Here is a 19,636-nt window from a genome sequence, read left to right on the forward strand (position 1 = left end):
TTATATAAGATAATAAAACTTAAATATTTTTGATAATGTCTATCAATACAATCAAATTAAATATAAATATTTAATAAATTGAACCAAAAAAAATAAAACTAAATTTAATTAAATACTCAAAAATAAACCACACTTTTGTAATAAACAATACATTTTGTTTTGTTGTATAATTTAATAAATTTATTACACACACACACACACATAAAATTATACAATCAATTATATTAATTAATTAATTAATTAATTAATTACTAAAACATCTATACATGTCATATCATAATTTAAAATGGGTAATAAATATTATTAAATATTAATATAAATTAATCTACAAAAAAAACATATACACAATTGATTTTTTTTAATATATATATAATTTAAATAAATTATAATTATTATTATTATTATCCTAAAAAAAAAATTTATGAAATCAGATCAATCCGTATATTTCTTGTACAATATTGTCGTCCCGTTGATGGCCATCAATGAGATAAGTGGTTAGCCGACCCTTGCCTTTGATAATCATAGTTCCCCTGCATTTGGGCCGAAAATCCGATTCAAATGCAATAAGAATTTTGGCCACTTCTTCGGTAGTGTGAATCTTATCGGGCAATCCATTGGTGTCCATACGGCTGGCGACGTTCACTAATAATAGCCAACCAACCAATCAAATTGAATGATAATAATAATATTAATTGAAATATTTGGATATAATTTAAGATAATTTAATAATTAATTGCTTTATAACACATACACACACACACACACACATATACATAAATACATACATACTGTACAAACACATACACACACATGCATACTGTACAAACATATACACACACACACACACACACACACACACATACTGTACAAACACACACACACACACACACACACACACACACACATACATACATACATACATACATACATACATACATACATACATACATACATACATACATACATACATACATACATACATACATACATACATACATACATACATACATACATACATACATACATACATACATACATACATACATACATACATACATACATACATACATACATACATACATACATACATACATACATACATACATACATACATACATACATACATACATACATACATACATACATACATACATACATACATACATACATACATACATACATACATACATACATACATACATACATACATACATACATACATACATACATACATACATACATACATACATACATACATACATACATACATACATACATACATACATACATACATACATACATACATACATACATACATACATACATACATACATACATACATACATACATACATACATACATACATACATACATACATACATACATACATACATACATACATACATACATACATACATACATACATACATACATACATACATACATACATACATACATACATACATACATACATACATACATACATACATACATACATACATACATACATACATACATACATACATACATACATACATACATACATACATACATACATACATACATACATACATACATACATACATACATACATACATACATACATACATACATACATACATACATACATACATACATACATACATACATACATACATACATACATACATACATACATACATACATACATACATACATACATACATACATACATACATACATACATACATACATACATACATACATACATACATACATACATACATACATACATACATACATACATACATACATACATACATACATACATACATACATACATACATACATACATACATACATACATACATACATACATACATACATACATACATACATACATACATACATACATACATACATACATACATACATACATACATACATACATACATACATACATACATACATACATACATACATACATACATACATACATACATACATACATACATACATACATACATACATACATACATACATACATACATACATACATACATACATACATACATACATACATACATACATACATACATACATACATACATACATACATACATACATACATACATACATACATACATACATACATACATACATACATACATACATACATACATACATACATACATACATACATACATACATACATACATACATACATACATACATACATACATACATACATACATACATACATACATACATACATACATACATACATACATACATACATACATACATACATACATACATACATACATACATACATACATACATACATACATACATACATACATACATACATACATACATACATACATACATACATACATACATACATACATACATACATACATACATACATACATACATACATACATACATACATACATACATACATACATACATACATACATACATACATACATACATACATACATACATACATACATACATACATACATACATACATACATACATACATACATACATACATACATACATACATACATACATACATACATACATACATACATACATACATACATACATACATACATACATACATACATACATACATACATACATACATACATACATACATACATACATACATACATACATACATACATACATACATACATACATACATACATACATACATACATACATACATACATACATACATACATACATACATACATACATACATACATACATACATACATACATACATACATACATACATACATACATACATACATACATACATACATACATACATACATACATACATACATACATACATACATACATACATACATACATACATACATACATACATACATACATACATACATACATACATACATACATACATACATACATACATACATACATACATACATACATACATACATACATACATACATACATACATACATACATACATACATACATACATACATACATACATACATACATACATACATACATACATACATACATACATACATACATACATACATACATACATACATACATACATACATACATACATACATACATACATACATACATACATACATACATACATACATACATACATACATACATACATACATACATACATACATACATACATACATACATACATACATACATACATACATACATACATACATACATACATACATACATACATACATACATACATACATACATACATACATACATACATACTGTACAAACACAGACACACACACATACATACATACATACTGTACAAACACATACACACACATACATACTGTACAAACACATACACATACACATACACATACACATACACATACACATACACATACACATACACATACACATACACATACACATACACATACACATACACATACACATACACATACACATACACATACACATACACATACACATACACATACACATACACATACACATACACATACACATACACATACACATACACATACACATACACATACACATACACATACACATACACATACACATACACATACACATACACATACACATACACATACACATACACATACCTGTGTCGCCCCATATATCGTACTGTGGCTTAACTGAACCGACAACTAGATTGCAAAAAATAAATAAATTTGTTTAAATAAATTATTTTTTTTTTAAATTAAAAATAAATATCTAAGCTATACCTCCAGCAATGACCGGTCCCATTGCTATACCGATTCTCAATTGAAAATCCCTGTGCAGTTCATCCGACTCTTTCATACGGTTATTAAATTTTCTCAATGTCTTCATCATAGCCATAGCAAATCGGATCAATACATAAAGATTTTCTAACTGTTCCTCAACACTGATAACACTCTATGCAAATAAAAAAATATAAATACATATATATATATATATATATATATATCAGGGTTGCTAAATGTTTTCGATTTCATGGGAGGGCATAGGGGGGGGGGGGGGGGTATACGGCAAAAAATCTCTTAAAAGTTTGGGGGTATAGGGGGTGAACATTTTTTAATTGCATTTTTAAACGACAATTTTTTCCAAATTTAAGTAAATTCTCAATAAATTTCCAAATAAATTTCCAATTAATTCTCAATAAATTCCTAATAAATGCCCACTAAATTCCCAATAAATTCTCAATAAATTCTCAATAAATTCTCAATAAATTCCCAATAAATTCCCAATAAATTCTCAATAAATTCCCAATAAATACCTAATAAATACCTAATAAATTCTCAATAAATTCCCACTAAATTCTCAATAAATTCTCAATAAATTCCTACTAAAATCCCAATTAATGCCCAATAAAATCCCACTAAAATTCCCACTAAATTAATAATAAATAAATTTAAAAAATAAATATCACACAATTAAAAAAATACTTACATCTACTGAACCTCTACCTGGTTTCAGTCCCGAAGCGGCCATATAAGTGCTGCCAATTGTTTTGATTTTTTCAATTTTATGACTAAACGTCGGTACAGCCAATAACTAATGAGAGAAAATAATTACCGATAATTATAACCGGAAAATAAAAAATATTTTTGTTGAATACCCGATCAAATTCACAGATAATCTCATTTAAAATTCCCAATATTTTCAGACCGTCATCGGCATCGGTATCGGACTCATTGATAAAAAAGTTAGGTATAGCCGCAAACATTACCGCTATTGAACTATAGGCCTCGTAGTATAGATCATCGACAGTGATGGCATCGGGTGTATTCAACAGATACCGTTCCGCTACATGTATGGGCAGAATATTTTTCAATAATAACTGGTTGATATCGCGGGTAACTTTTGCTTCGTGTCGTTCCCGTTTGAGTTTGGCTGACCATAGAAAGTCCAATCGGAGGATATACTCGATTTGTCGGTCAATTATGTAAAACATTAGATAGACAACAAACAGGTACTGCATGTGAGCTAATCGAGGACTGAAAAACTCCAGTTCCTGGACATCCTGTTTATTATAGAATGTGTCGATTTTCAGGAATACTGAACATCGATGATGTTGGGTCAGGGCGTTGACCAATACCAGGCTAACTGTGCTCAATATGAATTTCAGCCATAGAGTTATACGGATGAACATCGATATGGATGTTATGGCCAATACTGTTGAATAGGTATAGTAACGGCTCTTTGTATATAATTGTGTTGAAAAAAAAATTAATTGTTAAATAAGTTATTTTTGTTTTAAAAAAAATTAACCGTATGTACGCGCATATAGCCCCCCCTCCACCTAGCTTGTTTTTAAGTAATAAAAATCAACTTTTTAGATGGGGCTGTAACTCATATATATATATATATATATACCCCCTTTACTGGGGCTATATGTGAAGTTGTGGGGGGAGGGTAGGAAACGATAGGGTATGGTTCAACATAGTGTTAATTTTAGATATTATTTAAAAAAAACTTCAATAGTGGGGCTATTTGTCAATTCAATAAATCAAACTTTTTAGTATAGGGGCTGTAATATAATGTTACATGTTAATGGGGGCTGTAATTCACATATAACCCCGTATACCTTAGGGGGGGGGCTATATGCGCGTACGGACGGTATATGTATTTTTTTAAATACCCATTTATAAAGACATTCGTGACTATTGTTATGTCGATCGATGTCTTCAATACGTTCCTCTTGAGTCTTAACCCGATCGCTGACCGGACACTGGATCTGTTCCAGTGATGCAATCAATATCAATGAAAATGTTATCGAAAACCAGATTAATACTCTGTAATAGTAGGGAATCTGAAAATTTAAAAAATTAAAAAAATAAATTTACCACAAAAAACATTAGTAATCAATAATAAAATAAATTAATTTACGAAAATTTACAGAAAATTATTAATATATAATTATAATTATATAATAAATTAATTTAGTTGTAAATGTTATTTAAAAAAACAAAATTTCATAAATCCTTTTAATACAAATAAAATAAACATATTTATGGTAATCTAAATGTTAATCTAAAATATAATAAATAAATAAATCTAAAGTATAAGTTAATTTAAATATATAAATAATTATCAATTATATTTATAAAAACTATTTATAATAATAACAAATATTTTAATAGATATTAATATTATATTAATATTATATTATATTATTAATATTAAATAATTATAATATTAAATTATTATAACCTAATATTTTAATAGATAGGCAAACTAATGTAATAAAATTTTTTTTGAATATAATTTTTAAAAAAAACTTTTTATTAGTTTATTTTCTAATCATCTCTATTATCAGTTTAGTCAGACTAATATCTGGGGGACAGTTAGATACAAATTGGGGAATATATTAGTTACTAAAATAGATACTATTAGACAGGCTAATCTGGGGGACAGTTAGATATAAATTGGAGGTATATATTAGATACTAAAATAGATTTAAATAGACAGACAGATATGGGGGAGGGGTAGGACAGGGAGGACATACAAATACACACACACACACACACACATACACACACACACATACACACACACATACACACACACATACACACATACACACACACATACACACATACACACACACATACACACACACACATACACACATACACACATACACACACACACACACACATACACACACACATACATACACACACATACACAGACATACACACACATACACATACAAATACACACACACACACACACACACATACATACACATACACACACACATACATACACACACATACACAGACATACACACACATACACATACAAATACACACACACACACACACATACACACACACATACATACACACACATACACAGACATACACACACATACACATACAAATACACACACACACACACACACACATACACACACATACACACACACATACACACACACACACACACACACATACACACACACATACATACACACACATACACAGACATACACACACATACACATACAAATACACACACACACACACACACACATACACACACATACACACACACATACACACATACACACACATACACACATACACACACACCTATAGTGGTCTAATAAATACCTCATGTTTTCTATAGTGAATGATAAACAATGAACAACTGATGATAGCAATGGTAAAGTAGAAGACAATACTGCCATTAGTATACCAAAACTCTAGCCAATCGGTATGTTCATCATATAGTGTCAAAAAACGGATGACCATAATGGCCACACTTATTATCGCCGAACAGTACAAATAAATCGGAAACATTTGGTCATTTTCGGTCAAATATTTCAATTCATTTGGTTTATCCACTGTATGGATATGTTTGACAGGATTTTTGCCCAAATCTTTCATTGTTTGCTGTTTTTTCGGTATAAAGTGTAGTAAATGTGGATTAATTTCCAGAGACGGATGCGATATATCGTATTGTCTTTTAAAATAAATTAATTATTAAATAATTAAATATATATATATAAATATTAATTAAATAATTAATTAATAAATTATTAAAAATATATGTAAATATTAATTTTAAAAAAATAACTAATTAAAAAAAATAGTGCAACAAAAAATATTATACAAAATATAAATAACTATTAATTATTTTTGGTTCACATAATTATTATTTAAAAAAAATAAAATAAAATTTAGTTTCTTATTATTTTTTTGTGTTTTAGATATTTTAAATGATTTTATGGTTTTTATTTTTGGTGGTGGTTTGTTTTTGGTATATGTATTATCTATTTATTTATCTATTTATTTATTTAATTATTTATTTAATTTTTGATTATTATTATTATTATTATCACCAAGTTTATTTACCTTCTCAAGTTAAGTGGCATCTTATCGATTGCATTAGACATGGTATCGGTGGCAAAGTTTAACATTTTGCGAAATTGCTCTAAACTATTGAATTAAATAAAAACAAAAATAACAAAAACATTTTAATATAAATCTGTAAAAATTTAATAATTATTATCAATAAAATAATAAATTAAATAAAAATCGCGAGAAATTATTTTTTTTAATCATCAATAGTATCAAACTTATCAATAATTTTGTTTTTTTTTTGTTAAGTGATATATATACAGTATATATATATATATATATAGTATATATCACTTAACAAAAATTTATATAATATAAATATATGGTGTTATAAATTATGAGCTTATAGTAGTAATAGTAGTATCACTAAGATTTTACTAACAATTTTTGATATATATATATATATATATATATATATATTGATATATAATATTATTGATAAATTTTTAGATAAAATATATAATTTATTTTTCAACAACAAATAATAATAATAATAATAATAATAATAATAATAATAATAATAATAATAATAATAATCAATACCTGTATTCATTGCCTAACTCGAGGACAGTCCTCCTGCGGGACAGGTTTGTTGAACCAATATATGAGGATGATCTGGATGATAATGATGAATTCTACATTAGAGAGGGGGTAGGGGGGTTAAATAAATATTTAATAATTAACATGGTATATTATTGTTTTTTGTTAAAAAAAAAATCAACAATTTTTCAACAAAAACAAAAATAAATAAAAATTTCAAGTTTGCAAAAAAAAAACTTTTATCTAAAATATTCTAATCTATTTTTAATTGAAGTATAAATCAAATTAAAATTATCGTAATATTATTATTATTATTATTATAAGTGCTAGATATGTGTGCACACTATGTAAACTAATTGCACTGTATTTTTTATAATTATAATGATATAATTTATATCAAAAAAATATTTTTATAATATTAAAAAAGGGGATTAAATTTATAATCCCTGCTAATTCACATTTTTCTAAGTTTAAATGATAACATTTTTATTGAAAAAAAAAATCTTAAATAAATTTTGTATGATATCATAAATACTGTATTGCCATGAAATTAAATATATTTATAGACTATTTATAGTATATATTAATTAAATATTTATATATATAAAATAAATTTGTATTAATACTGTACTTACTCTATGATACTTAACTTTATCGACAGTTTTACTTTCGGTACGTGAATATTGTTTGACATATTTTGCGGCCGATAAATGTATTTTTGATTTACGTATCAAATATGTTGTCTCATCCGGGTTTACATTATATTCTGGATTAATATAATATTAATTAATATTTTTTAAAAAAAATAATAAAAAATAAAATAAAACTAAACGACAGCTTTCTATTATTATTATTATTATTATTATTATTATTATTATTATTTTTGATAAAATAAAAATAAAATTGATTTAGGGTTATAAATGGCTATTATTATTATTTTTTATCAATATATTAATTAAACAATAACTTTAAAATTATTAATATGTAAAAATATTGATAATTTGAATTTTTTTTAAATAAAATGTATAGTCATTAAACTATGTCAAAAAAGCTAACTTTATAATAATACTAATTAAATAAAAATTATAAACATTGCTTATATGATTATACATAATTGAAGGTATTTTTTAAAAAAAAAACATATAAATCTACATAAAACTAAATATTTTTACAAAAAATAAATAAATTTACATAAATGTTTATAATATTATGTTTTTTAAAAAAATTAATTTAATAATAATAATACCAAACAATACATATACATACACATACATATAGACACACATACACATACACATACACATACACATACACACACATACACATACACACACATACACATACACATACACATACACATACACATACACACACATACACATACACATACATACACATACATACACATACACATACACATACACATACACATACACATACACATACACATACACATACACATACACATACACATACACATACACATACACATACACATACACATACACATACACATACACATACACATACACATACACATACACATACACATACACATACACATACACATACACATACACATACACATACACATACACATACACATACACATACCTGATATAATAAACTCGGATCTTAAATGTCTGGGTACCAGATCCAGTGTTGTTTTGGTTATGTGTACATAACCGGCCTTACCATCGTGCTCCATGTGCGCGGCTTTCATAGTATCGGCCGACCAGATATCGTATTGCCATTTTTTCAGTCCAATCAGCCCGGATAGTACGGTACCGGTATGTACACCGATCCTCATATTGACGTCCACTTGATATTCATCTTTTATACTTCTAAAATAGTTATAGAAATTAAAAAAATTTTTTATTTTAAATATTTTTTTTTTGTTGAATGAAATATATAATTTGTGTGTAATTTTTTGTTTATGTATATATAAAAAATGTATTTCAAAAATCTTTAATATATATTACTTAATAATTTCAATCATTTCAATACCCATATTAATACAATTGAGCGCATGATTTGGATCGTATTCAGGTATACCACTCACACAATAATAGCAATCGCCTAACAATTTAATTCTCAGACAATTATTAGCCTTTATTTTAAAAAAATAAATTAAAAAAAACAATTAAATTAAATTTAAAAAATTAAATTACCGTATGTCCACGCATATAGTTCCCCCCCATCACATATAAATAATAAATACATTCAACTGGTATGGCATGGCTGGGGCTGTAACTCACATATACCCCCTCCGTCTACTGGGGATATATGTAAAGTTGTGGGGGGTAGTAGGAAACGATAGGGGTAGGGATGGTTCAACTTAATTTTAATACTTAATTTTAGACATTGAAAAAAAACTTCAATAATCGGGAGGGGAGGGCTATTTGTGAATTCATTACAGATTAAACTGGTTTTTTTATATGGGGCTGTATAGCCCACATATAACGCACCATAGTTTTTGCATATAGCCCGGATGCCCCCAAGTGGGGAGGAGGGGGGTATATGCGCGGATACGTACGGTACTAAAAAAATAAAATATTAAATATATATATATAATACTTCGGCTCTATTATCAAATCGGGTAAACAATTCGTTGAGTGTTTCGACCAATGCCTGCGGCGATTCAAGCGATTCGGTCAATAGCATAGAGTTGACAATATCGGCGTACAAAATGGTCACATCCGTAAACTTTTCGACATACAGCTCGTTGAACGGCCGGGAAAACGATTGGTTTTTACTATTGTCACCGTTTGTGTCGGTAGTGGCCATCAGTTGGACGTATTTGGATTTGATATCGCGTTTGACTTTTTGCATCAGATGCTGGGGTAGACATGACCCCAATAGGCCTTCCTGTTGATCCTTTTCGATGTTCAACTTGAACTTGGATTCAACACAACGGCGATGATCGAGAAATGCCCGCCGATTGACAATCTCCAACAAATTGGCCACATAGTAGGCCACACATGCGGCACAACCGTAGAAAAACAGGTCGGATACCAGATATTTATAGTCATCGTAATAGTCGCCGAAAGTGGCCACTGTTGAGTTCAGCATATGCGGTGTCAATAGTTTACAATTAGTATCGGACATATGTGGCCAAACCAAAGTGACAGCCATTTCGATACCGATGATCAACGCAGTGGCCACTATTGAATAGATACGTGAGGGGAACGGTAGTAGTAGTTCGTTGCATATGATCAGATAGTAGACTGGCCTCAAACGTTTCCATTTGAATGTTGAACGATCGCCGGTCAATGTAAATAGGAAACCGCCGTATTCGGCATAAATCATGGCCATCAGTACGGTTATGGCCGCAACGATACGGGCAAACGGTGTGCGCAACCATTTTTCATTGTGATGGGCAATGATGAGGAACGATACGTAGACTATCAGTGCCGATAGTCGCAACATTGCCGGGTATGGAAATATAAAGTCGGTCTATAATATCAATAGTTTGTAAATTAATAAAATGAAATTAATTAAAAATAATTATTTAAATTTTTTTTTTTAGTTTATATTTCTAATAATAATTATAATGATAATGATATTTATAATAATTTTAGAAATTTATTTCTATATATATATATATATATATATATATACAGTAAATATCTATATATATAAATCAAAAATATATTTATAGATAGTATATAACTAGAAAAAAAATAAATAATTTGATATTACATTTGAAAATTGAAAGCAACAACAACAAAAATATTTTCATACAAAACTATTTATAAACTTTTTGTTGTTGTTGTGTTTATTAACTACTATTGTATTTATTGAATATATATATATATATACAGTATATATATTTGTATTTAATATCATATATATATATATATAAGTTGTTTGTTTATTATTGTTATCATTATTTCGCGAAATACCATAATTACATTTGAAAAAATATTCATATACAATATGTAATATATATACTGTATATATTTATATATCTATTTATATATATATATATATATACTAAAATTATATAAATATAATGAAAAATAACTATCATTTTTATGACATTTCCTAATAAGTATTATGTTGTGTACTGTATATGTGTTTGTATAAGAATTTAATGATATTCAAGAATTTCATTACTATTATTATTATTATTATTATTTTAAAAATAGATATTTAATAAATATTAGTTATTACTATCAATTTCAACTATATTGCAATATGAAATTTTTTAATTATATTTATTTTATTAATTGCTATACTGTATATTTATATATATATTTTTTATTTTATTGCAACCTATTGAAATAGATTTTTTTTTTGTTGATTAGCCTAAATAGATAAACTAAAAAAACAACCTATCTAAAAACCAACAAAAATATTTTAAATATATAAATACTATTAAATAATCAAAAAATAATAATTTTTAACATAAGATATTCAACAAACAAACAAATAAAAAACAAAAACATTTATTTTGTTTAAAAAAATATTGTATTTTCTAAATACATTAAAAAAATCAAATAATATCTAAACTTAACATAAGTTACCAAAAAAAACTAAATAATTATATTAATAAATAAACAAAAAGAGAAGATTATAATTATATAATAAGTTTATGAATTTAATTGATTGATATTTTTAATTAATTTTAAATAATTGATTGTTATTTTATAAATTTATTTATTTTACGAAACTTTTTGTATGTATTTCATGACAAGTATTTGAAGTCAAAAAATTATTATTATTACTATTAATTGCTTACTCAAAAAAAACACACAAATAAATAAATTTAAATAAAAAATTACAGATAAACTAACCTTAAAATAAAAATACCAGAAAGTGTCCATAAAATTGATGACAACATTAAGCATCAGTAGTACACTAAACAGCCGGTGCTGTAGTCGTGATTCATACTTCCTGAACAAGACATCATTGCCTTTGGACTTGAACTCAGCTCTCAGTGGTTTCAGTCGCCACTCAAGATCTGCGCCAATATTTTCATCTTTGGTTAGCTCTTCGAAAGTTTCCTTAAGATCTTTATCGACGTCCAGATAGAGTGAACCGGCACTCAGTAGACGCCGGCGCCTATCGTATGGCATCATAATTGCCAAACAATTTTCAGTATTATTATTATATATAGTTTTATATCACCACAAAAAAAACACACACACACAATAAATTCAATACCAAATACATATACAAACAATTAAAAAAAAAAACATAAACTAATAAAACAATATAAAAACTTCACAAACAAACAAACAAACACACCATGAGTTCAGACAACTATTTAATATCAGTAGACATTACTGTAAATACCTAACACAACAACACTAGAGATGACAAACTCTATACCTAAGACACTATACCTAAACACACCAATAGGTGACAAATAATTTTATTTTATTTTTCTAATGTATTCATTAGCTATAATTGAAAACATTTATCAATAAATTTTTTATTACGATTACTACTACTACTACTAATCACTAGTTATTAGTAATAATAATATTAGTAATCATTGCATAGACTTAATGAATTGGTTACCAATGATTATAAGACATACACACACACACACACACACACACATACACACATAAACACACACATACATACACACACACACACACATACATACACACACACATACATACACACACACATACATACATAAACACACACATACATACACACACACACACATACATACACACACACATACATACACACACACATACATACACACACACATACATACACACACACATACATACATACACACACACACACACACACACACACACACACACACACACACACACACACACACACACACTTGAAAAACACTATATATATAATAAGTAATGATATGATAAAAAGCAGGAATTCCTTAGAGGTGTCATAACCTGATAGTTGTCATAATATTAATATATTAAATATATTTTGTCACAAAATTATTATTACTATTACTTTATTAATAATACCCTATAGTTAGTAATCATAGATATCTTAGAAATAAAATAAATATTAGATTTTCTATTATTATCATTATTTTGTAAAAAACGCGTTTTATATCTATATTATAGTAACAATATATCGATATATACTGTATATATACATACACTATGTATAATATATCGATATTATATTAGTTAAATTGATTTATTATTATTTAACAAATATTATTATCTATACAGAAAAAAAAATTTATATCTTAAGTATATATTTATATAAATTTATATATATATATATATATATAACTGAAAACTCCAATAGTGATGATGAGTAGGTATATTGAAATTGATAGCAATAATTGTTTAGTAAATCAAACAAATAAAATCAGGTAATAACGTGTTAATCGCTTAACACATTTCACAATCAAAAAAAAAATAAAATAAAATACGATATGATATATACTAACATAATATAATAGCAATTATAAAATAAAAAAATTAATTATATATATATATATATATATATATATTAATATTTACTTAATAAGACTAAAATAATTTTATATTTATCTAATAAATATAAGCAACAAAAAAAATCAAGTTTAAGATAAAATAAATATATTATAATTTATTATTAATAAATAATGAAATGTTAAGCAGTTTTTAAAGCATTAATTCATAAGTGTCATAACTATTAATAATATAATTGATATGACATTTAAATAAATATTTATAGTTATAATATTAAAGTACAAAAAGTATATTAAATATGACATTAAAACACATTTTTTATGCATACAAAAAAATTTACTATTTTTTTAAAAATTTAATAATATAATACAATTAACATGTATTTTTAAATAGATAAATAATTTAATAATAATAATATTTAAAAAAAACTAGATTTAATTTAATATAAATTGCTAATACATATTAATTAATTTTCAAAAAAAATATTAATTAAAAAAACTATTAATATATAGTACTTATACTGTATATAATAAATTATAATAAATTAATTATCAATTAGTATATTACTTAACTATAAGTACTTAATATATTGAAAACTATTTTAATTTCAATGATAAACTAATGTTTTTAATTTTTTTTAATATAAAAATTATTTTAGTATTAATCACCTAGTTTAATTATAATAATTAAATATATGAAATTGAAAAAATAAAAGATAAACATTTTTTTATATAAGCTTATAATGTTTGATAATTATAATTTTTATTGCACTACAAAATTATGAAAATATTTATTATATTGTATTTACAAAAATAATATAAAAGTTAGAAATTAATAATGATTTTATACAGTATTATATACAGTAATTAATTAAAATTAAGAGCATGCTAAATTAATTAATAAAGTTGTAATTTTATTTGCATAATATTATATATATATATATCAGGGTTAAGCAAGGTTTTAGATTTGGGGGGGGGGTAGACTGGGGTGAAATTTACAAAATTCTCTAAAAATCTGGGGAGGGGGTTATAGGGTTGTATAAACTTTTATTGCATTTTTAAAAGGCAATTTTTTCTAAAATCTAAAATCAAGGGGGGGGGGTTAAGAGAAAATTTCATAAAAATTCCTTAAATTCCCGAATATTCCCATGTAAATTCCATAAAATTTGCATAAGTTCCCGTATAAATTCCCAAAGAAAATAGATAGATTATCCAAAAATTAATTGAATTTTAAACAAAAAAATACAATTATAATGTATTTAAGACTTAAAAATAGTTGATAAAAGCATTAATGATATACTATGAGTTATTTTTAGTATTTTAATAACTTTTAACATAATTAATTTTTTAAAAATACTAATGTTTATAGTTAAATATTTTTATTTTTTAAATGTTGAAAATACTGACTGAATACTAATTATTTAACTTAATTATTATTAAAATTTATTATTATTATTTAATAAATAGAGATAATTGTCTAGTGCTGCACACGGAGGCCGGTCTTACGGAAGCTTACTATCATTTAGCGGCAATGATAGCTGCGGTTAACAATAAAAAGCGGGTCATAGAGTACGCGGATAAATGTGACGATATGTTGGATAAATCAAAACAACGTTGGGATAAATCTGGCCATTTGTTTACTAGAAATGAATTAATTAGGTATTTTTTTAGCTAGATAATTTTTTAAGTTTTGTTTGTAAAAATAAAACTGAAAAAATTACAACCAAAAAAAAGTTATATAAAATATTTATACTACCTTATAGACACGCATATAGCCCCCCCCCCGACACCTAGCCATCAGGGGCTATATATATATATACGAAAATATGGACAATAAGCGAGATATAGCCCCCTACCAACTTTTAATTAATTATTAAAACCCTGGTAAATACCCTTCCCTAGTTAAAATATGCATTTTTAAAACTTGTTAAGGGCGGCTATATGCGAGTCTATACGGTAATATATATATATATATATATAATTAATAAATTATTAAAAATTTTATCTTTAATTCAAAAAATTAAATTCAGATTTTTACGAATTATCTATGAAGAAACAAAGCCTAAATTTCGATATAATTTTTGAATAATTCATTGAATTATGCCGTCCCCCCCCCTCTAAGCCCTTTTATAAACCCTGTCTTCATCTATGGCCATCAGTGGGTTATATGTTAAACTGTGGGTGGGGTGGGGTGGGGGATATGCGATATCAAAAGCCCCGCCGTGAAAACCAAATGTTTCGATTTAATGAACCCCCCCACCCCCCTCACTATACTATTGAAATTTTTTTTAAATATCTAGCTAACATTTACATTGAACCACCCCGTCACCCCCCACCCACCCCCAATGTTTTCCTACCCTTACGACATTACATATAGCCCTAAGTACCAAATGTTTATTATTATTATTATTATTATTTTGAATAATTCACCAGGGTTCTAAATTATAAATAATTATTATTATTATCAACATTTTTAGGTAAAATAATACCTATCTATCGTCTATTATATAATTATATTTTATACAATTTGACATTTAAAAAAAACTACTACTATTATTACCGGTAATCACTATATTATTGTTTAGTTTAAATAAAAAAAACAATTATACAAACATTTATAATTGATTTTGTTTTGTAAGCTATATTACCTTTACTAGTAATAAATTATTTGTAAAAAAAATAATTGAAACGATATGACAATTAAAAAAAAAATAACTTTCTATAAAATCCGATATTTTAATTATTATTATTAGTATTATTATTATACATTAAACTTAATATTCAAGCAAACATACCGTATATATATATATATATATATAAAGTTTTAATTAATTAATAATATTATATAGAAATAGCATCTTTGAAAATATTAAACAAATTGTTATGCAATCCATGGGTTATTTCGATAGCATTCCGAACTGTTTTAATCATATCTAATATCATTGTATTATTATTGTTGACCACTAATAGCATAACTTTCAGCACTCGTACCAATTGGACAGTCAGGTCGGGATGATAGTCACCGTAACACTGTCTATATAGAGGTAGAGTTTCTAAACCAATTTGCATACATTTTTGCCAATCATTTTTTGAATCAATTAGCCGATCAAACTCCTGATCCAATTGTTTAATAGCTAATGCATTGTCGATGAGTTGTTGCTGTTGTTGTTGTTGTTGCGGATCAGTTATCGGTGACGATGATGTCGATGTCAATGATGCTAATGATGATAAACATTGACAACAATTGCAATCAAAATAGTATTGTTCGCGAAGTTTACGCCGACGTTCCGTTGCCGACATCTTCAGATCTAAATAGTTGACCAAAATTTCGTCGGTATCCGAGATCTGGCGGACAGCTCGGACTTCCAGTTCCGTACCGTTGAAAACTGTGGCCGCATTCGGTCGACAACTATGATTGAACTGCGATCCCGACAGGTATAGACCCGAACCGATCGGATTCAGTTCGTCGTTCAGTATGGAGAACGAGTTGATACAGACTTTGCAAAACAATTCAAACAGTAGTTCGCCGTCAAAGTCGATGCCCGAAGCGGTAAATCGTTTGGACATTTCGGTAAAATAGCGCATACGATTGGTATCGGCGGCCACTTCATCGTAGTGTGTCATCAGATCGCCGAGTGATCGACGACTACTGCGGCCGCAGCCGTCGTCGTCTAGTTTATGGCGTCTTAGTTGATGGTCATCATCACCGCCACCGGCTTTTTGGCTATCAGTCAGACATCCAGTACTAGTAGTCGTTAGTAGATATAGTCTTAGAAGAAATCGGTCGCAGTCTCTGTCCATTAGCCACTGGTTGACGCCATCATCGCCGCCGCCGCCGCCGCCGCCACACGAGAAAACTGGACACTCGTTTCGATGACAACCGCCAGACCAGTCCTGTCGCTGACATCTACGGTCGCAATAGTACATTGACTTACAGTTTGAACACTTCTGGAGCTGATCTCTGGTAATGAAAAGGAAGTATAAGAAGTGGTAATTGTTGTCAGATATCAATCAATTGATCGGCAGATCAGCGGACAGCTTATGACTGACTTACCGTTGTTTGAAACAATGGTCGCATCGTTTGGATTTTTGATCGGCACTCAGGGTGTGTACCAGTGGCCGACATCGGACAATAACATCGCCGCAATTGAATCCCATATGTCCTCCGAAAATAAACGACAATTGAAACCAAAATTTTTTTTGTTAACGTTATATAAGTTTTGCGGCAAAAAAACATAAACACAAAACATATTATAATAACAACACATATATTGTAGACATAAATAACGTCAAAAAATCAACAATTTTTCCAAGTTTTCCAATGCATTCATATAGTAATTTGAAAGTAAAATTCAATGACATTATTGATTTTAATGTGATGTTTATTATTATTAATATTAATATTAATATTATTATACAGTATCAATGCTATATTATTATTAAAGACTGTTCAAATTATATTCAAAACCAAAACAATAGTTTACGCACCACCACAAGCGCATAGATTTATCATAGATTACTATTTAATATATACATACACATAAAATAGTGTGTTTGTATATAATAAGTATGTAACATATAGTCTACTCCGCCCTTACCGTAAAATTGTGTTTTATGATATTTCCCATGTGGAATTCATAAAGAAAAAAAAATTAAAATTTTTAATAAACTAGCATTTTTTTCAACCACCCCCTGGTAATAATTAATTAGTAAATTATTATACAAAGCTAAAATAAAAACTATATTTTTCATATGGGGATAAAACTCGCATTATTTCCCTCCCCCCCCCCCAATGACT

General features: G+C 27.0%; 2 protein-coding genes across 2 annotated transcripts; both read right to left on the reverse strand.

The window, feature by feature from the left end:
• Nucleotides 1-427: 427 nt before the first annotated feature.
• LOC128953476 (adenylate cyclase type 2-like) lies at nt 428-13,558 on the reverse strand. Its single transcript, XM_054298957.1, has 14 exons — nt 13,232-13,558; nt 11,010-11,888; nt 10,415-10,542; nt 10,047-10,276; nt 9,068-9,198; nt 8,436-8,527; nt 7,887-7,970; nt 7,143-7,494; nt 5,663-5,833; nt 4,640-5,221; nt 4,471-4,575; nt 3,765-3,936; nt 3,642-3,686; nt 428-642 (listed from the first exon to the last, which is right to left on the reverse strand). The coding sequence occupies exons 1-14, from the start codon at nt 13,514-13,516 to the stop codon at nt 428-430; spliced, it is 3,471 nt and encodes a 1,156-aa protein (XP_054154932.1). The 5' UTR covers nt 13,517-13,558.
• Nucleotides 13,559-16,955: 3,397 nt separating this feature from the next.
• Nucleotides 16,956-19,087, reverse strand: LOC128953477 (histone-lysine N-methyltransferase SMYD3-like). Its single transcript, XM_054298959.1, has 3 exons — nt 18,893-19,087; nt 17,699-18,799; nt 16,956-17,013 (listed from the first exon to the last, which is right to left on the reverse strand). Exons 1-3 carry the CDS (start codon nt 18,994-18,996, stop codon nt 16,956-16,958), a joined length of 1,263 nt encoding a protein of 420 aa, XP_054154934.1. The 5' UTR covers nt 18,997-19,087.
• Nucleotides 19,088-19,636: the final 549 nt, after the last annotated feature.

The sequence above is a fragment of the Oppia nitens genome, unplaced genomic scaffold, assembly GCF_028296485.1.
Source record: "Oppia nitens isolate AA-2021 unplaced genomic scaffold, nextdenovo-longstitch-racon4-pilon3 scaffold22_pilon_pilon_pilon, whole genome shotgun sequence".
In the NCBI taxonomy this organism is placed as follows: Eukaryota; Metazoa; Arthropoda; class Arachnida; order Sarcoptiformes; family Oppiidae; genus Oppia; species Oppia nitens.